Here is a 27,974-nt window from a genome sequence, read left to right on the forward strand (position 1 = left end):
TAAGTGGTTTGATTGAGTGGTGATTTGTAAAGGTAGCCTTCCGTTTTTGGCGACCGTGACGCGCGACCGCGATCTGCGACCGCGCGAACCTTTTTTTATTCTTTACAAGTTAGCCTTTGACTACAATCTCACCTGATGGTAAGTGATGATGCAATCTAAGATGGAATCGAGCTAACTTGTTAGGAAGAGGATGAAATCCCCCTTTCGGTTTCTACACGACGTCGTACCGGAACGCTAAATCGCTTAGCGGTACGTCATTGTCGGTAGGGTGGTAACTAGCCACAGCCAAAGCCTCCCACCAGCCCGACCTGGACTAATTAAGAAAACCTCAATCGGTCCGCCGGGGATCGAACCCAGGACCTCCGTCTTGTAAGTCTACTGCGCTTATCACTGCGCCATGGAAGCCGTCAACTCTCTGCCTATTAACCCTCTGCTTAATATGAATTTATATGGAGCACTAAACAAAGCCCGAGACCGCGTCGCGCGACCACTTTTGTTTAGAGCTCCATATAAATTGATAAGCAGTGAGTCGTGCGACCCAGTCGCAGTCGCAGGTCGCGGTCGCCAAAATCGGAATGCTACTAAATCGGCTATAGTCCCAGTCTCCCAGAAGGCCTATTTACTAACTTTGAGGTATTAATTATAATTAAAGATATTTCACATATTTAACAAACCTATATTTAAGCAAACAAATCAACGAAGTGTCGAAGCTTTTTCACAAAAGTATGACGTAATTATCACCCCAAATTGGTTCGTAAACGGAATTACAACGCAATTACGTGTAATTCGCGGGGTAATTGCGTTTCCGTGCGCCCTTCTAATAATGTCCCGGGAATTCAATCCGCTACGTAATCTACGTCATCTTATAACTCGTACGCATTAACTTGACACAAGGCGTCCAAACACAACCAAACAGTATAAACATCATTCGAGCCAGGTGTCAAGTTAATCTGCACGAGCTGTACTTATGTTATATTTACGTCACCAACTAAAAATTACGTAAATTCGCTTTAAAACGTGATCTTTGACGGCCTCCGTGGTGCAGTGGTATGCGCGGTATATTTATTTAGGCGGAGGTCCTGGGTTTTTTCACCGATTCCCGGCTGGGCCGATTGAGGTTTTTCTTAATTGGTCCAGCTCTGGCTGTTGGGAGGCTTCGGTGGTGGTTGGTTAACCACCCTACCGAAAAAGACGTTTAAGCGATATAGCTTTCCGGTACGATGTCGTGTAGATAACGCAAGGTGTATTTTCATCCTCCTCTTAACAAATTAGTCCGCTTCCATCTTAGATTTCATCTTTACTTACCATCAGGTGAGATAGTAGTCAAGAGCTAACATATCACTTTACACTATCACACTATCACATCACACTAATATCACACTTCACACTAATATCACACTTCACACTAATATCACACTTCACACTAATATTAAAAAGGCAAAAGTTTGTGTGTAAGTGTGAAAGTGTGTAAGTATCTTTGTTCCTCTTTTACGCTGCGGCTACTGAAGCAATTTGGCTGAAATTTGGAATGGAAATAGATTTTACTCTGGATTACTACTTTTCATCCCGGAAAAATCCATGGTTACCGCGGGATTTATGTAAAACTGAATTCCACGCGGGCGTCTTCTAGTAAAGAATGAAAAGAAAATAACGTTATAACAAAGGTCAGCTAGTAATATTAATTTAAAATGTAACCGATATGTTATTCACGACGCGAAATCCGTTTCGGTATAATGTATTGGAATGGCGATCGTTTTGAAAGTGAAGAGCTTAAGCAAACTACAGACGGCGAGACGAGTTCGATAGACCGATATAATCTTTTTACGTGATTTTGAAATATAACGCAGGGCATGTGCATTTAATCTGTCACCCACCGGAGATAAGTCCTCGAGTTGTTAACGCTTTTAGTGTTCCCGAAGCGATCTCAATAACACAAGCCAAATGACACGTCGATTGTCTTCCTACGATCGCTAACGCTTCGAAAACTAGAAAGATGTATGGGAATGACAGATCTTGATCACGTGACCTGTCGATGGCAAATGTCATTCCTATATTTTTTCTAGTTTTCGAAGCGTTTGCGATTGTAGAAAGAGAATCGACGTGCCACTTGGCTACAGGGGCAGATATATAGACAGACACGTTAACTCATATACGTCACTAGAGCCCCCGCTCACTTACAACTTTTAGTTGGAGGACTTAGTCGGCCGATTAAAGAACAGTGTGCTTAGTGGGAGTTTGCCAAACGCAATCGACTACGGCACCGTCGCGTAAATCGAATACACGTTAACTTTACGGTTTACGTTATCAGTCTGAGTACGAGTCTTATTTAGCTTTTCACATTACGTAGAGTTTGCTCGTTTTTAAACGAAGTATAGGTATGCGCACACAAAGACAGATGAAAAAATAGACGACTGATTATTATTCCGATTCGGATACGATTTTGACGATAGCTATCAATCCGTCTAATACTTTTTCTGTCTACGTACTTTGTAATAAAAATCAACCAATTAAAGAATGACATCTCTATTTAGGCAGTCTTGTGGATCCAGCGACCTTTCAAAATTAGGGTGGTAATAATATAATTTTGTTTTGTACGACTGTTCGACCGTGACGATGTTAACTCATACTAACTAATTTTGCTGTCTCTCGATGCCACTAGATGGCGCTGTTTCAATTCCTTAGAATTTCGCGTTTACGTTTAAGCGACCGTAACAGTATGAAAACTCCCACTTGGCACACAGGTATAGCGATGAATGACAGGCCTTCTGTTCAACTTAATCGTCCAACTAAATCACGCACAATTTAAAAGTCGTCCAACTATCGGCCAACTAACAATTGGTAATGAGTGGCCACCCTAAATCAGATTCAAAACTCTCTTTAAAATTCACTCTTTTGTTAAGTTATTTTTCATATTCGCGGTTTGGCATGAGTAGCGTTCGATAAACGTTGACCTTGTGGGGATAAATACAAATGAGGGTAGTCCATTATCAGGGATCTTTGCCCTTCAGACACATTAGCAGGTCGGTGACACCGCCCCGGGCAATGAGACGTTATACAGGAACGTGGATGGATGGAGATGTAGATTATTATACATACAGACAGACCTCTAAGCTATATTTACTAAGCGCCATAATACCTACGGAATATAGACGAGTTTTTTACACAGTCAAGAATTCTTCTTCTCTAAGTCCAGTCATTATAGCAAATGTTTATAAATACCTACCTAACAGAAAAAAAACCTAATTAATAAATACCTAATAATAGCCTATACCTAAGAAGACTTCTTTGTTAGATGTTTTTCGATTAATTTAAATATGCCGATATCTTAAAGGATTTGTATCATACCTAAATAGCTAAGAACTACATATATTCCATCAGCTTTAATCACTAGCATCATAATCGGTCATTTTGTTTGGAACTAGCAAATGTCATTCTCATACATCTTTCTGGTTTTCGAAGCGTTAGCGATCGTACAAAGAGAATCGACGTGCCACTTGGCTAGGGGGGCAGTACCTACCCATAACCTACCCACAACTTTGGTATTCTGTTAGTAAATGGCACCCCTCTTTTTTATGTTGGACTAGCGGACGCCCGCGACTTCGTCCGCGTGGAATTTAGTTTTTCACAAATCCCTCGGGATTCATGGATTTTTCCGGGATAAAAAGTAGTCTATGTGTTAATCCAGGCTATAATATATCTTAATACTAAATTTCAGCTAGTTCAGTAGTTGAGGCGTGAAAGAGTAACAAACATTCATATCATCAAAATAATCAGTGTTCGCAAATCTCTTGAAACCATGGATTTTTTCGGGATAAAAAGTAGCCTATGTGTTAATCCAGAGTAAAATCCATTTCCATTCCAAAATTGTAGCCAAATCCTATAAATATCCAAAAAAAAAAAATACAACCATACAAACTTTCTCGTTTATAATATTAGTAGGATAGGATAGTTAGATAACTATTTAATGCTAATACTAGAAAATGGGTATAAAATGAACGTGACTCAGCTAATATTGTAATGAGTACCCACAACTCTGGTATTCTGTCAATAAGTGACACCCCTCTTTTTGACGTTGGATATCGATGATTGAATTAGTTTGGTGAGCTGAAATGTTGAATCCATTCCATCACGGGTGTTGTTATAATATTGCGTGGGCAGAGAGCGGGCAGCACTATTTATAGCGCGCCGCATGTAGGTCATACTTGCAGCGGCGATTCGGAATGCAATTGTACGAGCGACATCTATTATTGTCACCTCTATAAAACTATTGTATTGTAGGCTATAATTTTTCCCCCTTACGTTTTACTCACTAACAGTTCATAGGTTCGATCTTTAGCTGGACAATAGGGATGATGACAGTTTTTTTTTTTATTGTATATAAATTAAGAGTATGCTAATAGTAGTTTTGTAAAAGTAACAAGGTATCTGCGATCATTACTTTCGGAGCTACAGGGATTTAAAGGGTCAGATTTGCGGCGCTGCCGCGGATCCATGAGAAACGCCCTCTACAAAATGGTACGAATTAATGACGTCGTAGGTACATAATGATCGTTAGATTTGTATGGGCGTTCAAACAAAATTACTTATATCTTTGTTATTTGCGCGTTTATGTTTATAGTTCAAATATTTAAAAAAAACACATTTAATGTAAAAACTGAATAAATTTTCATCTAACTACGATAAAAGATATTTAATAGATTTTGAAATTTTATAATCTTATATATTTTGTAAATATCCAGACAATATTTGCTTTTTATGTATAAATTAGTTAACATTGACCTTATTTACCCGAACATATGACTAGGTTCCAATATATTGATTTTTAATCAATATATTGGAACCTAGTCATCATCCCCATTGGTGCTATTATCGTACCTACCTTTAGGCTGGTGGGGGGTTTAGGCCGTGGCTAGTTACCCCCCTACCGGCAAAGACGTACCGCCAAGTGATTTAGCGTTCCGGTACGATGCCGTGTAGAAACCGAAAGGAGTGTGGATATTTATCCTCCTCCTAACAAGTTAGTACGCTTCCATCTTAGATTGCATCATCACTTACCATCAGGTGAGATTGTAGTCAAGGGGTACTTTGTAAAGAATAAAAAAAAAATACGTACTCGCTTCTTAATAGGTTTTTCGATTAATTGGAAAACTACGGGAATATTGGTGATATTTAAAACATAATTTATTTAGGCAAATGTTTTTTTTAAGTAGTGTATTAAAAAATCTTTTTGACTAAGCGATCAAGATCTATTATTGTCACTTCTAAGTACTACTAATATAATAAGGTCTATGTTTTAAGCCCTCCATGTAAAAAGAGTGGTGTAAAACCCTCAATACCTGTCTGTGAATCAGGGTATCTGCATATGGCGTCGTAGCTAATACAGGGCCAGCCCCCTAGCCAAGTAGCACGTCGATTCTCTTTCTACGATCGCTAACGAAAACTAGAAAGATGTATAGGAATGACATTTGCTATCGACAGGTCACGTGATCAAGATCTGTCATTCCCATACATATTTTTAGTTTTCGAAGCGTTTGCGATCATAGAAATAGAATCGATATGCCAGTTGGCTAGGGGGGCAGGCTCCCTAATTATAGGAGAAGAGATATAGAGCTGAGACCCACCACGCTGCTGCAGAACGGACTCGCTGACATAGATTAATACCCACCCTAACTATGCCTTCCGAGGCAATTTTTTATTGGAAGAAAGAAAATGCCGATACAACCTCTTTTTATTTAGAAAATTCGATAGAGACATACATTAATGGCCAGTTTCGGACACTCGAGAGGAAAATGTATCAGATGGTTGTCATCAATCAATGTAGCTAATAAATATTGACTGAAACATGAACGGACAAGCTTAACCCTTCATTATCGATACATTCGGTTGTTATATAACCCTTAAACATACGAAACGAAATTCATGGGATTTACAAAATTTAATAACTTGTTTTTATAATTCCGTACGTCAAAAGGAATAGACATTATCTTTATACGTTTATTTATAACTTGTTTGTTTGTCTGTTTATCAAGACTCTTCTCGGTAACTTGTGGAGGTATTCAGTTGAAATTAAACCATATACTTAGGTTTAGAAACCAATGCAGCTGTATAAAATCAACTCACATATAAAAAGACACGGTTGTTTTAGTCAAACGGTATATATTTCGATAATCAAGGTAAATCGAAATTTAATGAGTTTAATTTAATTTAATTCAATTTAATGAATTTAATGACCTATTGAACGTGTTTTTAGTTGACATACGAGAATGTTAACAAATATTTAACTTAAACCTTCCGTCCCTTTTATTTGATATCCACATCATGGGGGTGGATTTTAAACACCCAGTCCGCCATCTTGGGGAGGCCGCCATATTGGATTTGTAATGACTTTTCTTAGCTAGTCATGTATTGTCATCAGTTCTCAGAGCGTGTGCAAATTTTTATCCAATTCGAAGACCGGGAAGTGGGTCAAATTAAGATCCCAAGATTTGATTTTCTTACATACAAGTGAAGCTATTTTAAGAATGTTTAAAAATACTTTATTAATTTTTTTTTCTTTTGTTACAGGGGACCAAATCGCCGAACAAATAAATAAGTTCATTTAAAAAAAAATCAACCACAAAATCCCATTTCTTACTACCTAATTAAAATTAATAATTAATTCGTATAAAATAATAGACTGTCCAAGGTCCAAGGTACTTCTTAGTAATTTGTGTGTATTATAAATCGATTAGATAGGGTCACAATAAATAAAGTGTTTCTTCATAAGTGTAAGTGAAGTGCGTGGCGTATGGAACTCCCAGGGGGCGAAGGTTTGATTCTCCGGTTCCGTGGAGTGGATAGGTAAGATTTTTTATTACCTTATTTATTATTAACAGACCCGGTCAAGCTTCGCTTTGACTTATGTGCACTTCTTCCCTACCCTACCCTACTTGTACCCTACCCGTACCTTGAAATTTGCGGAATCCTTACAAACTTCCATCCTCCATTTTAGAGAAGTGGGGGGTTAGAAAGAGACAAAAGTAGCCTATGTCACGCTCCATCCTTTCAACTATCTCCATTTGAAAAATCACGTCAATTCGTCGCTCCGTTTTCTTGTGAAATATGGACAAATACACACACTTTCACATTTATAATATTAAAAAAGTATGGATTAAGGAATTATTTATTTATGCCTCTCTGACTGAAAGTTACATATTTGTCCCTTTTGCTGTGGAGACCCTTGGGCCATGGAGTCGCAGTGCCAAAAAATTTCCCTGTATGAGAATTTCTCTATCTGAGAATTTCTCTGTCTGAGAATTTTTGACACTGCCTCAACTGGTGATAGGGCTGGCACCTTTTTGCGCAACGGATCAGCCTGGTATCATCGCGGAAATGCAGCCAGTATTCTTGCCACTATTCCACGTGGTCATAATTAGTATGGTTATTAAGATTTGACAGCCTCCGTGACGCAGTGGTATGCGCGGTGGATTTACAAAACGGAGGTCCTGGGTTCGGTCCCCGGCTGGGCCGATTGAGGTTTTCTTAATTGGTCCATGTCTGGCTGGTGGGAGGTTTCGGCCGTGGCTAGATACCACCTTACCGACAAAGACGTACCGCCAAGCGATTTAGCGTTCCGGTGCGATGTCATGTAGAAACCGAAAGGGGTGTGTATTTTTATCCTCCTCCTAACAAATTAGCCCGCTTCCATCTTAGATTGCATCATCACTGATCATCAGGTGAGATTGTAGTCAAGGGCTTACTTGTAAAGAATGAAAAAAAAAAGATAAGTTAGCTAAAGTTCACAACCACCCAGATTGAAGTGACATTGTGGAACTAAGCTCTTCATGCTTTACTTGCAATACTTTCCATCCTGCAGTAAGACTACAGTAAACAAGTGAACGCATTAGAATATTCATTAAACTTTTCTCTAGCTCAAAATTTGCACAGCTTGGAGTTAGGTGAAGGTCGTAGGCAGCGCTGACAATGGACCTACTAATACATATTTAATATCATTTACACTAGCGAGTGTTTTTGTTTTTATAATTTATAAGTTAGCTCTTGACTACAATCTCACCTGAAGGTAAGTGATGATACAATGATGGAAGCGGGTTATCCTGTTAGGAGTAGGATGACAATCGACACCCTTAGTGTTCACACGTAGTAGAGTTTCGGGAATATTATTATAATTGTCAGACTTATTGTCAACCCCTTGAAACCCTTTAAGGGATGAAATTTCAAAATTAACAAAGAGAATTGAGGTGTTCAAACAAAATATTTTTTGGCATCTTTCCAACGAACCTTATTCAAAAGTCGAAGACCCACCGTGATTTTTAATTAACCGAATTTTAAAAAGGAGGAGGTTCTAAATTCGAAGCGTATTTTTTTTATGTTTGTTACCTCATAACTTCGTCATTTATTAACCAACTTTGAAAAATATTTTTGTTTGAAAGAAAATCAGTTCAAATCAAAATAACTGACATATGTCTTTGAAGTCGGTTCCATTTTTTATACTAAAAAGATGTATTCACATTATCCTTCATTTTCTTCATAGGGCATAGACAAATCCCGAAAATCTCTTTAGCAGTGTTTTATATTTTTTTCTCCAGATTAAGTGACATTGTGGATTAAATTTTACAAAATATGTTTACTTTCACATTTAAAACCCAGACAACAGGGAGCCCGTATCATTAATACAGTTGATACGGCGGTAGCTACGCTCCTGGGACTCACTGTATAATAAAAAAAAATAAAAGTCCTTTTGATGCGATGCGGCCGATACGTTCTATGCGGATGATCTGTGGAAGCCTGCCTTAACAAAGCATTTGTAAAGAAGCCGGGCTTTGTCAGAGAGTTGGTGTACAGTGTCCATTATCCAAATCCAACAATTAGAAATGTACCGTGACATTAAGCACAGCGCATAAATAATGATAACGGCCCGCGCGACCATTAAAACTAATGTTTACGAGTGTGCCAATAACTGTTATTGTCCCGACTCCCGACACACACCATTGTTCATAATTATTTGCATAAAACTATAGACGTAATAAAATCTTTTTAACAAGAAATTTTTGAAAAGAAAGACTTCAAAATCATGACTTCTCATCACCTTCATTCTTTTTTTTTTATTTATTTTTTATTCTTTACAAGTTAGCCCTTGACTACAATCTCACCTGATGGTAAGTGATGATGCAGTCAAAGATGGAAGCGGGCTAACTTGTTAGGAGGAGGATGAAAATCCACACCCCTTTTCGGTTTCTACACGACATCGTACCGGTACTTTGTCGGTAGGGTGGTAACCAGCCACGGCCGAAGCCTCCCACCAGCCATCTTCATTCACTTTATGATTTAAATAGCTTGAGTTCATTCATCACTGTATTGGCACCGCCTTCAAAGTGATCAGAAAGTAGCACATATACGATGTTATCTTTCGCTTTTTGGAGTTTATTAGAGTTTAGCTCTCAGTATGAAAAAAATATGGACAGTAAAATTCGATGAACGAATAACAGCGTTAAGTTTTTTGTGCGCAACCTATTCTGCGCACCTTTCAGTTTTCAGGCGTAGTATTGAGATGTACATAGTGTATGCTGCGGGACAACATACACTATTTAGACAGTCGATCTGAAAGAGTAAACTCCATTCGTGCGTCGGAGCTAAAGTACACTTTTTTTTATGTCTGTGATTTTGAAGTTGGTCGAATTTGTACATGCTAGGTATATAATGTGTGCGACCACGGCTCTACAATGACCACTCTGTACCGTGACTCTATTTTAATCCAAAATATTTTCTTGTTTCGTTCTTTTTAGACCCCTTTTTACGTAGTCAGGTTATGGTTTTTAAACTTTTTTTTTTCTCTTTTAGTGTGTCCTAGCGTAGTGTCATGAAAATTAAATCGGACCAATCTGGAAGTATTCCATTGGAATCTCTTTCAAATAAAAAAAGAATTACGCGTGGAATTGAAAACCTCCTCTTTTTTAGTCAGTTAATAAAAAGTATATAAACAAAGAAAGTCGACTCTATTGAACGTTTCCCGTACGACTCGCCAGTGGGTCTGTAATGAGAACAAATAGCTAATTCCTTACTCCGACGAGCATTGGCACCCGAGGCACGTACTCTAGCAATAGTCTCGCCAATTACCATGGGAAGTGAAAAGGAATGACTACAGACTGTTTGGAAATTCCAAATTAGTCTGACGCTCGACTAAACGACTGTGACGATTGGAGACTAATGAAAACCTTGAGAGAAATTCTCAAGGTTACCTATTCAATTATTTAAAAAAAATTGTGTCAGCTCCGACGCACGAATACAGTTTACTCTTTCAGATCGACTGTCTAAATATATTATACTAGCTGTCGCCGCGCGGTTTTACCCGCGTGGTTCCCGTTCTCGTAGGAATATTTGGATATCATAGCCTATAGCCTTCCTCGATAAACGGGCTATCTAACAATGAAAGATTTTTTTAAATCGGACCAGTAGTTCCTGAGATTAGCGCGTTCAATCAATCAAACAAACAAACTCTTCAGCTTTATAATATTAGTAAAGATGTTGCCCCGCAACATACACCATGTACGTCTCAATACTAACGCCTGAAAAATGAAAGGTGCGCAGAATAGGTTGCGCACAAAAAACGTAAAGCTGTCATTTGTTAATCGAATTTTATTGCCCATATTTTTTTCATACCGGGGATATATGTGAAAAATCGATTTTTATGGAGTAAACTCCAAAAAATACTTGTGACGCTCGGTGACTAAAGCGGTAAAGCTATTACATAGCATTTTTTATCAAATTAAGCATTTTAAGTAAAACAATTATAATTATAATTGATAAAACCATAATACAGAAATAAAGTCACTTAATTAACAATAACAAAAATATTAAATAAATAAAAAAAATGTCTTTATGTTGAGCTGGAATTGAACTCTGGTTTAATAAGTTTCGCCCCTTACTTTTACACCACTGTTCCAGTTGAGTCGATATGATAAAGGCTTAGGTATTAGATTTATTTACGTTACGGAATTTCTTGATTCGGTCGCCGCGCTCAAAGCCCGTGATAAAAGTCTTAAAACGTCTTAATTGAGATAAAATTGCAATTAGCAGATGCCTTGTAATTCCTCCCTCGTAGTTCGTTCGTACAATAATTTTGGTACCAACTTTACATTGTGGTTTAAAAGTTAGGGGTACATCAAAAACTAAAGACATTTTTCGAGCTAAGCTGCTTGTCGATTTTCGTAGGAATAATCGGGGATAAAATATAGCCTATTACACTCACAAATAACGTGGCTTTCTCTTGCTTAATAAGAATTTTTAAAATCGGTTCAGTAGAGCCAGAGATTACCCCCTAGAACCTGATCAACTCGAATACTTTGCCTCTATAATGTATCTTTTAAGACTTTCAGAAGACTACTTTAAAATTTAACTTGTACCTTGATTCTGTTTTTTTGGTTTAATCTCTTTCCTGAGATACCTGATTTACTGGAACCGAAGACGGGTTATGTGGAACTTACTACTAAAACCACTCAGTGGCCACCTTCAGCTCATTTTAGCAGACTGAGGACCTCACTAAAACTCGTCATTATAATGTCTGCTACCACGACGTCCTGTCACGGTCGCCTCTTTATGTACGTTCGCACATAAGAAAATACTATACTTTTTGCTTTAACTGGTTTATTTTGTTTTCTCAAATTCGTAAAACTTTGAAGTAACAATAAATACAATACTTTTACTAATTCTTCATAATCGTAAGGCGTTAGATTTTCTACACGTTGAAAAGATTGTCTTTTTCTTTGTTCGCGTTGAAAGTCAACGTATTCTATTTGACGTTTTGGGAGTTACAGGCCCCCTCTTGTGTGTTCTTTGTTCATGGTATCGCATATATGATTTTAGCGCGCGAACATATAGCATGTGCCACTGTAATCTGCTCTTGTAAGATGGTATATGATACCTACTATTGCAATCCTGCAACTACAAAGTTGTCACAAGTATGTTACTTTATATAACAAGGTCAATATACAGACGTAACATCATAATTCAGGCTGTATCGCGTGCCATGAGACAGTTGCAAAGTTCTGTGGAATGGAAACTTTGTCGTATCCCTCCGTTCGGTATTGCAAATCAATGTCAATTTAGCAATGCTCGATGCATCATAATAGGCATGTGGCTATGTTATAGATGGTCTTTTGTAAGTCTAGTTAGCACTACAGAGCAAGGGTTCCTTATCTATACTTTTATACTATGTACTATACTATAATATTATAAAAAGGATAGATTTGATTGTTTGTTTGCGATATAAAGGTACTACTGAACCAATTTGAAAAATTATTTTAATGTTGGGAAGCTACACTATCTACGGGTGCTATATGCTATATTTTATCCTCGTATTCCTACGGGAACAGGAACTACGCGGGTGAAAGCGCGTGGCGTCAACTAGTCAGTGATAAATATAGAGATATAATAGGTAGACTTTAGATGTAAAATTATTTTATGATCATCGGACTGTTTAACGTACTCTCCGAGGCAGAGGTGTAGCATCACCAAATTCTCAAACCGGGCTGAGAATTATTACTAACAATTTATAAGAGGATATAAAAACTAAGAACGGAAGTTCACAGCGGAACTCAAAACCCGAATCCAGTACTTTGGGAACCGAAACCAAATAAGCTAACCACTGGAGGAAACTTGAAATAAGGAAATATTAACGTGATTAAGCATTAAAGGCTCCGCAGTAAAAGAGCCGGATTCATCATCGAATGGTCGGGGTTCGATCCCCGCCCGATGGCTTATTGTCGTACCCACTCTTAACACAGTCTTTTCCGACTAGTGGAGAGGAACGGGAGTGTTATTTCCACGCCGCCCAGCGGTTTCACCCACGTAGTTCCCGTGACAATACAGGGATAAAATATAGGCTATGATACTCACAAATAATGTGACTTTCTAGTGGTAAAAGAATTTTCAACATCCGTTTAGTAAATCCAGAGGTTACCTCCTTCAACACCACAAACTTTAACCTCTTTATAATACTAGTATCACAATAATATTGTAAAGGCGAAAGTTTGTATGTAAGTGTGCAACTGTGAAAGTGTGTAAGTGTGTAAGTATGTTTGTTCCTCTTTTACGCTGCGGCTACTGAAGCGGTTTGGCTAAAATTTGGAATGGAAATAAATTTTACTCTGGATTAACACATATAGGATTAACATTCATCCCGGAAAATCAATGGTTTCAGCGGGATTTGTGAAAAACTGAATTCCACGCGGACGAAGCCGCGGGCGTCCGCTAGTAGTTTAATAAAAAATTTAAAAAAATATGGAGATATATGCTTTTTTTTAAGTTCCTTTAAACTCCCACAAGTGTCACTCGGTGATGAGTGCTGTCCCAATCATGACGTCACATCGCCAGCGCGTCGCCGGAGGGTCAAGGAGGGAGATCGCAAAGAGGGCCGATAGCGCTGTTGACACGAACCACCCAGAGTGCTACTCGAATCAAAGTCAATAAAGCCGGCACGTGCAAATTGCAAATTCCTCGCTCGTAATCATTTTCATTTTAATTTAACTTTGAAACCTTCATAGTTTTACTCTGAACGGGGCAGGATTACCTTTAGAATTTTAGAAGAACAGTTTCATTTTGGAAGACGGCTGGTGGAAGATTTTGGCTGGTGAGAGGCTTTGGCCGTGGCTAGTTACCACCTTACCGGCAAAAACGTACCGCCACATAACGGAATTTAGCGTTCCGGTACGATGTCGTGTAGAAACCGAAAGGGGTGTGGATTTTCATCCTCCTCTTAACAAGTTAGCCTTTCATCTTAGATTGCATCGTCACTTACCATCAGATGAGATCGTAGTCAAGGGTTAACTTGTAAACAATAAAAGACGGGTATGTATAGGCTATGGCTTTGTTGATTGACTTGACACGCGCCACTGAATATCGAATTACCCACCCCAATCATCTAGTGGTTGAGGCTTGCAGCTACACCCCCGATTCCAACGCTGACTGTAGATCTAGACGCACAAAAAACGTCCTTTACTATCCTGACGATGACAATAACGAAAGACAATGCTTCCCAGGCAGCACAAACACAAGCTACACAGCGTCTTCGCCGGAGAAGACGAGGTCCCCGATATCTGACGTCACCCAGACATGGGCTTTCTTGGGGGCGCCTGGACTGATACACTCAGGCCAAAATACGCTTCCTGAACGGCCCTCTAGCCTCTCAAAGGAGATGCCCTTAGAGAGTCGTTCCACCCATCTACTCTGCTTCTGCCTTCGTCGGGCCCCATCAGGCGATGCTTCTGCACTCGCCCAAACCCCCCGGTGACGCCGATAAGGTTCCAGGAGCCTACGCCACTTACACAATCAGAAAAAAAAAATTGATTCTCTTTGTTTCGTTTGTTTTCTGAGTCCATGCATAAGTTGTTTTTTTTTTTGAGGGAATGCGACTATTCGTCTATTACCTTAACTGTCTATGAAAGAATATTTATAAATTATCATCTTCTGAGACTGAACATGAAACTTTGAATTTACTTTTATAAGAAAAAGAATAAAAACTTTATTGCACACAAAATGATTAATAGTAACAGAAAAAATTAAAGTTTAGTCGTAATTGCAAAGAATAACGTCTGGCATAAGTGGATGCTGCGACTTGGATTACCATTTACGAGGGCACTTACTCTTTAAAGATTTGAAACTTTGCATTTGACTTCATTTTTATTCAGATTAAAGACCGAGTATCTAATAGGACTAATTTCAACTTAATTCCACACTTTTTTGATTAAAATAGTCTGGACATACAGTCGGACAACGATGTTGAGTTTTCCTTTATATTCAGACTAGCGGACGCCGCGCGGTTTCACCCGCGTGGTTCCCGTTCCCGTAAGAATACGGGGATAAAATATAGCATATAGCCTTCCTTGATAAATGAGCTATCTAACACTGAAAGAATTTTTCAAATCGGACCAGTAGCTCCTAAGATTTGCGCGTTCAATTAAACAAACAAACAAACTCTTTAGCTTTATAATATTAGTATAGATACAGTAAATCTATTATGTAACAATGCGATGTAGCATGACATTGTGAGCTTCAAAAAAAATTCATTTTCTCCCTGTCTATTGTATCGTATCAGACGGAGAGGGATAGAGATGAAATCAAAACTCGCACTGTTGTGTTATAAAAACATTTTCTACATGCGCTACGGAACTCTAAATCTAAGTATATAGTGGGCGGGAAGCTGGCATGAGTCACAGTCTCTAATGAACTGTTAAATATTTAATTGTCTTCTAAGTTTTCTCCACTAAACGCCCACTGAAGGAAACCAAGTAAATTGCTTACGTAACTTTTCAATGACTCAACGCCATTGCCATTCTGTTCTTGTATAACTAACTATAAGTAGGTATCTAACCTACTGACAAAAAGAAATGTTCTTTTTTTTATTGAGAAAGAATACAATGAGGAACTTGTAGCTTGGCCAGTTCGTTGATGACACTTCCATGATATGCGGGCGACGGGGGGAAAGGTCTGCGTGGGTAAGAAGTCGTACGTGCGGGGCATCGCTACCCCCCTCCCGGCCCACGCGGACCATCAGGAGTGCTACGAACGAATTTGCCAAGCTATAAACTAACTTATCCTAATAACTAAACAAATCATGTCCACGTGGAATGGTGGCAAGAACATTGGCTGATCGTGTTGGGAATATAGGTTGATCCTTTTGCTACAAAGAAAATGAATGAAATATTTTTAACAGTACGACTTTGTTTCGTGCTATGTAAGTCATCATTCACAACCCATATTCGGTCACTATTGAACACGAGTCTTCTCTCAGAATGAGAGAGGCTAGGCCTTAGTCCACCACGCTAGCCCTAGGTTTAATTCCGGTCTAAATACTTAACTAGGCGTAGGTTTAACTAGACGTAGGTTCAATTCCAGTCCGGGGCATGCACCTCCAACTTTTCAGTTACCTATGTCATTTAAAGAAATTAAATATCACGTGTCTCAAACGGTGAAGGAAAAACATCGCAGTGGTATGCGCGGTGGATTTACATGACGGAGGTCCAGGGTTCGATCCCCGGCTGGGCCGATTGAGGTTTTCTTAATTTCTTAACCAGGTCTGTCTTGTTGGAGGCTTTGACCTTGGCTACCACCCTACCGAAAAAGACGTCGTGTAAAAATCGAAAGGAGTGTGGATTTTCATCCTCCTCCTAACAAGTTAGCCCGCTTCCATCTTAGATTACATCGTCACTCACCATCAGGTGAGATTGTAGTCAAGGGCTAACTTGTAAAAAAAAATCAAGTAAAATCAACTTCTTAAATCCTTGTATTACATTTCATTTTGTATCTTTTCATGATTTAATCAAATTTTTGTAACTGTAACTTTAAAAGTTAAGGACTTTCCATACAAACTTACAACCCCTATTTTACACCCTTCTATTTTTATTTTAGTCCAGCCGTTGAGCCGTGAAAAGGTACATGACAGATAGACATACTTACTTTAGTATTTATAATATTAAGTATAGATTCCCATATTCTCAAGGGAACGGGAACTACGCGAGTGAAACCACGCGGCGTCAGCTAGTTATAATGATAAAAACGAATGCGTTACGATGCGCTACGCCAGATATGCGATGACCTTAACTCTATTTTCGTAGCAACAAAAGGTGCATCATTTGAACGTGGCCGAAGTTCTAAACAAGAGAATCAAAGAAATGAGCAGACTTCAAATGCGCGACTGTTTACCCAGCGTCTACCAATTAGACGTTTGTTTGGGACACTGCTGTATATACAGGGTGTCCCGTAAATGGTATACGACATACTCTACATCAGCGGTTCCCGAATTCTTTTGACTTCGAAACCCTTTTTGTTTCACCATTTTTCGGCGAAACCCTAGCTTAAAAAAAAAATTAACTAAAGACGGAAATACACTTAAGTCTCGTGGCGTGTTGTAGCGCGCCAGAAGCATATCGGTTTTATACATTTAATATGGTTAGAAACATACTAGTATGCAGTGTCGTGTCACGCACTGTTAAATGTATGAAAACGTAAGATCCTGGCGCGCCACGACACACCACACCACGTAAGCATATTTCCGCCTTAATAGCAATGTTGTTTTTTTTTTCGTGAAATTTTTCTTTTAAAAATTAAAAAAAAAACAACAATACTCTTTGAGCGTTCTGTGATATTGTTCATCCTACATGATCGTTACATTAATCGATTCATACGAAACTTTTCTGATACACCCACAGTTTCAGTTGAAGCTAAAAATAGTCTTCCCTGAACTCTCGATCGAGATGAATCAGCAGGTATTTACTAACAATATGAAATATGAATACTTGGGTACTTTGAGTGTGGATTTATTCAACACAATGGTATTTTAATACATCTACACAAAACGAGTTTCAATACATTTACAAAAGAAACTTTTTGTATTGTGTATTATAGATAGGATGAAGGAAGAACCAAATCCTTTGAACGTAGACAATAGACGACTAATTGGTGTACCGTTGTCAGATAAAAGATATTCGAATTTGACGTGATTTTCACATCACGATAAACAAATATTAAGTTATAATTAAAATGACTCATAATGTTAAATAGGACGTAATTTCGTGATCACACTACATTTTCTTTTTATGTTCCTGACGCGTGCTTTTAGCCGTGTCTAGATTCAGAGTACAGAGTCCAAGCACAAGTCGCTCCCTTTTGAGGGAATGAGACTGGTGTTATGTATTTGTCTATTACTTTTCCTGGCATCGTTGCAATCACTACTTTTCTTAATTACAAATCTTCGAAAGTTATAATCCATTCCTATTTAGTTTTAAGAAGTTCTCTGGTATATCTTCAAAGTTTTTAATCTCCCCTGATGGTAAGTGATGGTGCAATCTAAGGTGGAAACGGGCTAACTTGTTAGGAGTACGATGAAAATCTACGCTCCCTTCGGTATCTACACAACATCGTACCGGAACGCTAAATCGTTTGGCGCTACATCTTTGTCGATAAGTAGCCACTGCCCAAGCCTCCCACCAGCCAGCCCTGGACCAATTAAGAAAACCTCAATCGGCCCAACAGGGAACCGAACCCGGACCTCCATCCTGTAAATCCACCGCACATACCACTGCGCCACGGAAGCCGTCAAAAAAAAATCGGTTGTCTGTAAAGTCGGTTTACTGACGATAGTTGAACGTGACAACGTCATAAGAAAATAATGATGGAATGGTTGCATTTTTCAAAAGAAAATGTTCGTTTTTCTAAAATACTGTTTAATAATCTTCATAGACTAGAATATACCTTATTTCTTGTAAAAAAAGTTGGCAATCCAAGAGCGAGGGAACGACACATGACGTCATCTTTTTTCGAGTGTGCAGCCGGCTCCATCGAATTATAGAACGTTGCCACGTTAAAAAGTACATTTTCAAAAGTCCAATGCAGTGATAATAAATTGACTCACATATAAGACGTTTCTCCTTACCCTACCTTTATAGTATGTCGTTTCAAATTAGTTACAAACTTTAATTACTAATTAGTAGAGGTGGTTGCGTGTTAAGGGCCCGTTACACGCGCACAATTAGGGCACTGGCTCTAACGCCGGAAATGTTTACACATAGCGATAAAGAGAATTCCACATTTTCCACGCTTGTTTGTATGTTGACACTTTGTTATTCATTAAAAGCACTATGCACGCTACTGTATTCGCGCTTTTAAAAGTTTTTATTTAACTTGTGCTGTGTGCCATCATCATCATTAACAAGCCACATTCAGCTCACTGTTAAGCATGAGCCTCCTCTCATAATGAGAGAGGTTAGGCCTTAGTCCACCATGCTGGCTAAACGTGGGCTGGCAGACTTCACACACGTAGAGAATTAAGAAAATTCTCAGGTATGCCTGTTTCCTCACGATGTTTTTTCTTCACTTCATTGCTTAAAATGCACATTAACTGAAAGCTTAGAGGTGCACGCCCTGGACCGGATTCAAACCTACACCCTTCGGAATCAGAAACAGAGGCCACTGGGCTATCACACCTCTCACACCTCTCACACATACATTTATAAAAAGATTATTATTTTAAAATTACAGATAATTTCAATTTCAATTTGAATTATTTGTTTATGTAAATATATATTTTGTCAGTTTTTAATTTCTTAATTGACTTTAAATGATATATGAGTAGATAAAAGAGTCGACCTATCTATCTATACGTCACATAATTTCTCCAATGATTGATAGAACCTGTGCACCTAATGACTCGCTCGGCCTTCGCAACGGGCGGTCGACACTTGATTAATGATGAAACGAATGTATCATTGTATATCACTTTAAACCTTCGTCACATAACGAAACCTCGGGCTGGGGCAGAGGATATTTTTGTCAATTGAATTTAACACTTGTTCAACCGAATTAAGGTTGTTTTTCAATGTTCAGTGATGAACTTCGAAGTATCAAAAAAAATAAATAAACGGCATTTGGTAATTTCGTTTAGCAAATTTTTAGAGTTCCGTAAGCCCTTTTAATGTAAGATTGTGCCCAATGTTCTTTATAATAATATACGATACATTGATACGGAGTTTTGACGTCCCAAAACAATACAATATTATACTCTTTCTTTTTTATATGGTATGTGATAATACTTTCTTTATCTGTCTATTTACTTCTCTGTCTACTTATCGCATCAGTGTCATGTACTTATAAGAGTTCAAGGCTCTCGTTTGTACCGAGTAGTTTCGATGTTGTATCCTTTGTGATATAAAGTTCAATTTATAATGTAAGTTATGATATAAACGGTCGTATCTTACAAACTAATAAAAGCACTATAAAACGGATAGTAACCAAGTCCCGGCGACCGGAGGGCGGGCGGATTGTTGTTATTAAATCATATTATAGATTAATGTTTACTTTGAGTTAAACACTTGGGGTTTTGAATGAAAACATGCGTTACTTTGCGGAATTCCGTACTTGATATATTATTAATATATTCTGCGTAGATCAAAGAATTTCTGTAGAGCGGCTGATAGACTTATTTTATGTATTGATCGTTGACAGAGTAATGAAACTTTACTTTCTCTGTCTACAATCGATGCTCGCGGATTGCTATTCTGATAAGTCCGATTCATTTTGAAATTGGATGTGCTAAGCAGGCATAGTGCTCTATTTTCTGATAGTCAAAGTTCATATAATAAATTAGGCTTAGTTCACAGGCACTGTAGAAACGTATATCTATATCTATACTAATATTATAAAGCTGAAGAGTTTGTTTGTTTGAACGCGCTAATCTCAAGAACTACTGGTCAGATTTGAAAAATTCTTTCAGTGTTAGATAGCCCATTTATCGAGGAAGGCTATAGGATATATATTATGCCCGTATTCCTACGGGGGTGAGAACCACGCAGGTGAAACCGAGCGGCATCAGCTAGTTATTAGATAATGGTGATAGTAATTGGTCAAAAAGTTTAAATTAAAGTTGCGAGGGTTCCAAATGCGCCTTGGTCCGAGAAGAGCCCACAACAAATTCAGACTCAAATTTCTGTGGGCACAACAATAGGCCAACGGGCGGGAATCGAACCCAAGACCTCACATCGTGTTTAAGTCCAGTCCAGTAGTAGTAATTAATGAATAATATATTAATGATTTTAAACTTTTTTCGTGGTTGTTCATTATGAATATTATTTAATCGGGTACATACCACGATAAAACGAGATTTTTAATGTCGATATTTCAACCCAGTTGCATGGATCGTGGTCACGACGGAACTGAACCACCGTCTGACTGACGTCGCGACCACGATCCATGCAACTGGGTCGAAATATCGACATTAAAAATCTCGTTTTATTGTGGAATGTACCCGTTTAAATAATATATATATTTTTTTATTCTTTACAAGTTAGCCCTTGACTGCAATCTCACCTGATGGTAAGTGATGATGCAATCTGTGATGGAAACGGGCTAACTTGTTAGGAGGGGGATGAAAATCCACACTCCTTTCGGTTTCTACATGACATCGTACCGGAACGCTAAATCGCTTGGCGGTACGTCTTTGTCGGTAGGGTGGTAACTAGCCACGGCCTAAGCCTCCCACCAGCCAGACCTGGACTAATTAAGAAAATCTCAATCTGCCCAGCCGGGAATCAAACCCAGGACCTCCGTCTTGTAAATCCACCGCGCATACCACTGCGCAACGGAGGTCGTCGATATGAAGTCGTCAATATGATAATATATTGTCCCCAGATCAATATGAACCCAGAAGCCGGCGGCGAGGATGCAGCCACACCCACCACGCCGGGCGCGGGCGGCGCGGCGGACGCGGGCCCGCTGGTGCCGGTGCCCGTCGCCCCGCGCAAGCCAGCGCGGCGCGGCGCCAAGGTGCAGCAGGAGCGGCCCAAGCGGGCGCTGTTCTGTCTCACGCTGAAGAACCCGCTGCGAAAGCTGTGCATCGACATCGTCGAGTGGAAGTATCCTTTCATTTATCATCATCATCATCAAATCCAATCAAAATTAATTTATTGCAAAGTAGCTGACGCCCCGCGGTTTCACTCGCGTGATTCCCGTTCCCGTAGGAATACGGGGATAATATATTGCCTATAGCCTTCCTCGATAAATGGACTATATAACACTGAAAGAATTTTTCAAATCGGACCAGTAGTTCCTGAGATTAGGCGTTCAATCAAACAAACTCTTCAGCTTCAGCTCGACTGTATTTAAGTCCGTCACTGCTGTGACAGACATATTACAGTGCCCATGCCGATACGGAAATTGTAAGTTAACCTGACGGACTTTAATAATAATGACCATACTGCTTTTTACTGACATTTCATATTATTCTGACATTTTACCTATACTATTTTGACTTTTTTTAACCGACTTCCAAAAAGGAGGAGGTTCTACATTCGGCTGTATGTATGTTTTTTTTTTTCGATTTTTGTTTTTTTCTTAATATGGGTGTATGCCTGAATTTTTTTTTTTTTTTTATAATTTTAGTATAGATAGGTTCAAAAATATTTGCAAACATCTCCTAAGGATGCTCCGGTTTCGGGGTGAAACGTACGTAGAGAGTATTTAGTCGGATCTGGGTGACGTTGTCGCATGGGTTCGTCGGCTTTTCGCGGATGATAGTAAAATAAATAAATCATTATATAATCATGATGAACTTTCGCAAAGTAACGCCTGCTTCTATCCAAATAGGTTTAGTTTACAAGCAGTTTTAAAACGCCATATTTATTGGTGATAATTAAAGTTGAAAACTTAAAATTAAAGTTACGCGGAATCTAAATGCACCTTGGTCCGATTAAATATACCTACTAGACTTACTCCTTATCCTAGACTAGAGTTTTTTAGGCAAAACATTGGCAATATATTTATTGACTTATTTAATCTATACTAATATTATAAAGCTGAAGAGTTGGTGTGTTTGCTTGAACAAGCTAATCTCAGGAACTACTCGGTCAGATTTGAAAAATTCTTTCAGTGTTAAATAGCCCATTTATCGAGGAAGGAATCTACATATTATCCCCATATTCCTACGGGAACGGGAACCACGCGGATGAATATACTTTTCATTCAGTAAACATGGGTGAAGCTCGTTTCTAACTCAGATCTTATAGGCGGACGAAGTGGCCAGCGTCTGCCAGTTGACTAATATACTAATCTGTACCAATACAACATTGCATTATGAACAAAGAACGATAAATCCTAATGAATCTGTACGTATATCTATAGAGATATAGTTTGGCAGAGCAGATCCGCACAATATGCATTCTAGTTTTGAAGAGGCCGAGCTGTAGTGCGATCGAAGTTGAACAATCTAATCATGCATGGATGAATATATTGGTCGGATGCCATCAGGTATTGGCAATTTTTCGTCTGTGTGTTACGGGCGAATCGAGCGCGTCGTGCAGAGTTGATAATGCCCGGGTACATTTTTTTATTCTTCACAAGTTAGCCCTTGACTACAATCTCACCTTATGGTGGTATGATGATGATACAATCTAAGATAGAAGCGGGCTAACTTGTTAGGAGGATGATGAAATCCACACCCCTTTCGGTTTCTACACGAAATTGTACCGGTATTCTAAATCGCTTGGCCGTACGTCTTTGCCTGTAGGCAAATGGCCAGATTATGTAAATTAATATTTAGTCTCCTTTTTGAGAACTTACGCTTTTCAAAAGTTTATGAATATTCCAAAGGTCACGGGGACTTTATGATTGAGCTTGCTTAACAAACTCTATTAGTGCCTATCACAGTAGACGCTGTTAGAGAAATATTTCATCCCTCTACGCTCTAAAAGCTCTAGCTTTGATTCTAGCAAACCCTTGGTAATGCTGTTGTTGTTTATTCCCCTCCCCCTTCGCAGCTTATCCCATTAGGAAGCCTACAGCAAATACACAATCAGAAAATTTATAAAAAATCTATTCAACGGTCCATTTGAATAAGAAAAAAAGTTGGAGACTTCGTTACTACCCAGGCAGTACTGACTTTGCCCGCGGTGCGAACATTGACAGTAACATGTGCATCTCTGAGTATCGGATGGAATATAGGCCACAGCTGTGTTGTCTTTTTACAAATGAAAACCGTTATTGCACTGATACCTACTTTTGCTAATATTTTTCGGTGTTGTTTGTTTGATTTGCTAAATGGGTTTTGATGAAATACATATGATTTGCAACGCTCGTCTCTGACGTTGAGTTTTTGCAAGCTCAATTCCTACCGACAAGAAATAGCAGTTACTCGATGAACATACGGGATTATATCGTGGTATATCTTGCACGTTGTTCAGTACCTCTATCAAGTATGAGCCCTTAATATTAGTGGGTGCGTTTAGGGTAATGAAAAAAAAACTAACTTCAGAAATACTCAACCAGCACGTCAGATTAAGATAAGGTAGGTGAGTTGATAGGTAAACAGTGTGCATTTCGAAAATTTATTATTATTTGAACAGTACACCGAGTAGAAAGTCGTGATAGCCCAGTGGATATGACCTTTGCTTCCGATTCCGGAAGGTGTGGGCATGCACCTTTTCAGTTGTGTACATTTTAAGAAACTAAATATCACGTGTTTCAAACGGTGAAGGAAAACATCGTAAGGAAACCTGCATACCAGAGAATTTTCTTAATTCTCTGCGTGTGTGAAGTCTGCCAATCCGCATTAGGCCAGCGTGGTGGACTATTGGCCAAACCCCTCTCATTCTGAGAGGAGACTCAAGCTCAGCATTGAGCCGAATATGGGTTGATAACGACAACACCGAGTAGGTATATACTAATGCGGACTAGGTGGGCTTTTATCCCATAAAATCTATGGATTCTGAAAAAGATCTTTTCGTGGACGAAGTCGCGGGCGTCGGCTACTCTATCATAAAAAGCCGTATGTTTTGATTTCGTCTCAGTGGGCGTAGAACTACAGCTTGTGAAGCGTCGGCCGGGATTTATTGGCGCTGTACGTTCGATTGAATGCAAGCCACTGTTCTGTTGCCGGGCCCTTTGTGTTGTTGATATCTTGCAATTACTGATGGCCTCCACATATATTTGAAATGTATGCGACTGATAAGATAGCTTAGAAGTGGTCAATCATTCGCCTGGTTAATTTAAAAAAATGCGTGCGTACAAAGTACACATGTCAGAAGTGAAACTTCCTTGGCGAACCAATTTATAAATCTTGTTTATATTTATACAAATCTAAAACTTTAGATTTCCGAGACTTAAGAGGAAGGGAAAAAGGAAGATAGGTTAGGAATTTAACTGTCATTAAAATATATAAAATGTTGAAAATTAATGTAAATTATAAATTTAATTTTTTCAATTTATTTCTTTAATATTTACATTGCGTGATTTCTCTCTCTAGGTCAATCATAGAGTACATTGATGAGGTCAATCTTCCTCACTATAGCTCTCTCCCACCTCTCACTCCATAGCACTGTGCGTGATACGACGTTCGCAATGTCTCACTTCTTCTATCAATCTTTCATACATTATTTTTTTATAATATAAATATTAATGTATGAAATGTGTTGCGAAGCGCAAATTTCAAGTACGGATAAACCGATTTGGCCTTTTAGAATATTCTTCGATACGATGATGATTTTTACGAAGAGTTTTTTTTCGACTATAAAGCAATTCCTAAAAGAGTAGGGAAAAGAGAAACTTATATTAATGAAAGATCTCAGTTCACCACCGGAAGAGTGTTTCAAAACATAGCGGTTCTTAGCATCGAAGTTGATTGGCCTGACCATAAAAATAATATTGCTCTGATCGAATAACAACAAAAAAAACAAAAAAGAGCACTTACCTTAATGCACTTCGGTAACAAGCGCAATAACACTCGACCAAATGCATCTGATTAAAAGAACAACGCCCTTTCATAAATAAACAAAACATCGTTGAGCAATCCACGGGCAAAAAATTTGAAAAACTCTTGGCTTTGCGCCAAACAATGCAACCCATGTGTGAATGGACGACAAACATTCAGAATACCACCCTTCAGGAAATAACGCTTCAAGCGGAAATGCTTTTGACATACGTAACAATGCTTTTACTGAATTAAAACTCATTCACGCTTTAACAAAGTAAGTACTATTGCATTATAAACATAGTAGCTACTAGTATTAGTACTTAAAGATATCTTTAAGTAGCAGAGAACTATAGCTGACATAGCGAGTCGAGAAGTGGCAATGGGCAGGGCACATAGTAAAACAAAATTATTTAGTTGATATGTATATAGAGCCAATGGATGTTGGCGTCCTAAGAAGTCGCCATTCCTGATGGAACTATGCACCGAAAAGCGCAGTTTTGGTCGATCCCGTAGGTGAAGGAAATCGCTGAATGCTGGCGCCTCGAAACCATGGTGTTTGAAAGTTTATACAAGAGGTCTATGTCTTGCAGTAGAAGTACATTGTTAATGATGATAATGTCGATGATGAACTATTCAATTACATAATGACTGCCAATACGAAAGGATTTCATGCAATTTTCGCATGTAGACTAGATATTAAAGAATGGGATATTGTCTTGTTTTAACTAGTAATTGTAGAAATTCATTCATAATGTCTCTTTTGTCTCTTATTCTTAATATATCTTATTTCATTATAATCTTACTTAGGAAAAGCCTCAACAGTTTGACAAAATAGGGTCAGTTGAGTGAGGCCAGTACATTGCAAGTCAAATAAAAGCTTATACGTATAAAAAGCTAAAACAATCTGAACATGACGTGAAAGAAATTCCAGACACCCGCCAATAAACGACTAGTTTATAACAATGTCCTAAACAATATTACACGTAATTAAACACCGTTAAACCGTTCGTTGCTAGCAAATTGTGTTGTAAACGAGCTGTTAGTGTGAACGTACAAACATACAAATCGTATTTAATTGAAACAGTCACGGAACTTGGCATTAAACACGTAATTCTGAATGTTCGGCAATTTTTATTCGACGTACAATGTTAACAAACTGGAAGCTGGGAAAATAGTGAAACTCATCAATAAGTCAGCGACTGAGATGTATTTCTAGTTACAAGTGTTTTTAAAAGTATGTGCGGAGTGATTAATAATGATGGTTTCATTAAAATTAATATTTATCTAGCGGATGGTAAATGATTTGCTTTGTAACAAATCAAATTAATTTATTACATGTGTGCTTTTCATATTAAGTGATTTTGAAAAGTCAAATCTTTCAGAGTTATTACTAAGCCTTTGCCTTTTTAAGTTTCTATCTAAACCCGTCTAATAATTTGTCGTAGTATCAAAATTTTCTCTCAGTTCCAAGGTTACTCTGTATAGGACATGTATCCGTCTGCTAATAAATTGAACGAGATTGAACTACGCTATGTACCCACCATCCAAAATTACATTTGAATCAAACTCTCCAAAATATATTCATGCGTCTTGCTCCAAGTTACCTTAATACCGACTTCCATGGAGACCTCCAATAATAGCACAATATCTTAAACAGTTTCTAGAGGAAATTGGAACAAAGGTAGCTTAATAGTGTGGAATAGAATATCAGCTACTTTCTAGCCCGATTATGGAAAAGAGATATGCGAGGACTTAACTGTGTAGTAAAGCCTCCGAATACTGTAAAGTTACAGCGCTAAGTTATCGTTGGTTTCCATGGAAACTTCGTTGCTAGTGCATTTTATTTTTCATTCCATACAAATCGAAAAGTTCAAATTCGAATGAAACTTGTGGTAGGCGAATATTTCATCGACGAGTATATAGCGGAATAGCAGAATCGCATTTCAGTTATTAAAAGATCAACCTAACCCATGGTCAACACAAATATCACAAGAATCTCAAAGTTATGGTTAGAGATAAATTCCTCGTGTCACGCCAGAGTAGCACACACACACACACTTCGCCATGATTTATAACTACTCCTCACGTTGTAAAACTCAGTTATAGTGTAAGACTATTTCGAATGCATTTCTTAGAACTACGCCCACTCTTACGGGGTCTTTGATCTCGTGTAGCGGGAATATGAATGTCTTAACATTTCCCGATTCGTGAGTAGGGATTTATTTATTTATATTTTGTTATAACACAACGTTACAAAACGTATACGAGAGTACTGAACTATTCGTAGAATCTGTAAAATAATTTTTTTGATTAAACTAATCTTCACTTACGCAATTTCTTTTACTTTGAATGATAACTATTACTAGCGATGGTTATATTTGTATAGCCTTCCTTACTGTTCGTAATGCGAAATAATTGTTCGGCTCTCACGATACCGGTCCACTGGGTCCAATAGGTAACTTAACAGATTAAAATTGGGGTACCACAGGGTAATTTGCTGGAGCTTGAGTACTTCAATTGTTTTCAAAATAATGCTATAAAGGCTAAAGGCTCACAGTCAGTGGCCACGGTAACTTTAGTATGGTCCACTAGTTAACCAAAATCTTGGGTCCCAAATATTTCCTTAGCTACAGCTATAGGCCGTTCGAATGGATGATCCTGACGACGATATTTGCTAACTGCGTGGCGCTGGCAGTCTACACGCCCTTTCCAGCAAGCGACTCCAATTATACCAACTGGGTTTTAG

The 27,974-nt window shown here is 38.4% G+C and overlaps 1 protein-coding gene across 10 annotated transcripts in view; it reads left to right on the forward strand.

Annotated features, from left to right (window-relative positions):
* LOC112055019 (muscle calcium channel subunit alpha-1) overlaps positions 1–27,974 on the forward strand; it is a 78,219-nt gene that overhangs the window by 12,678 nt on the left and 37,567 nt on the right. For all 10 annotated transcript variants that reach the window (XR_008252112.1, XM_052889215.1, XM_052889208.1 and 7 more), the window contains exons 2-4: positions 6,565–6,840; positions 21,175–21,398; positions 27,868–27,973. Coding sequence is in view for 9 of the 10 variants with exons in the window: in XM_052889215.1 (XP_052745175.1) it covers positions 21,181–21,398; positions 27,868–27,973 (324 nt within the window). In the remaining variant the exon portion in view is untranslated. The remainder of the gene's footprint in view (positions 1–6,564; positions 6,841–21,174; positions 21,399–27,867; position 27,974) is intronic.

This window comes from Bicyclus anynana, chromosome 25 (genome assembly GCF_947172395.1).
Source record: "Bicyclus anynana chromosome 25, ilBicAnyn1.1, whole genome shotgun sequence".
In the NCBI taxonomy this organism is placed as follows: Eukaryota; Metazoa; Arthropoda; class Insecta; order Lepidoptera; family Nymphalidae; genus Bicyclus; species Bicyclus anynana.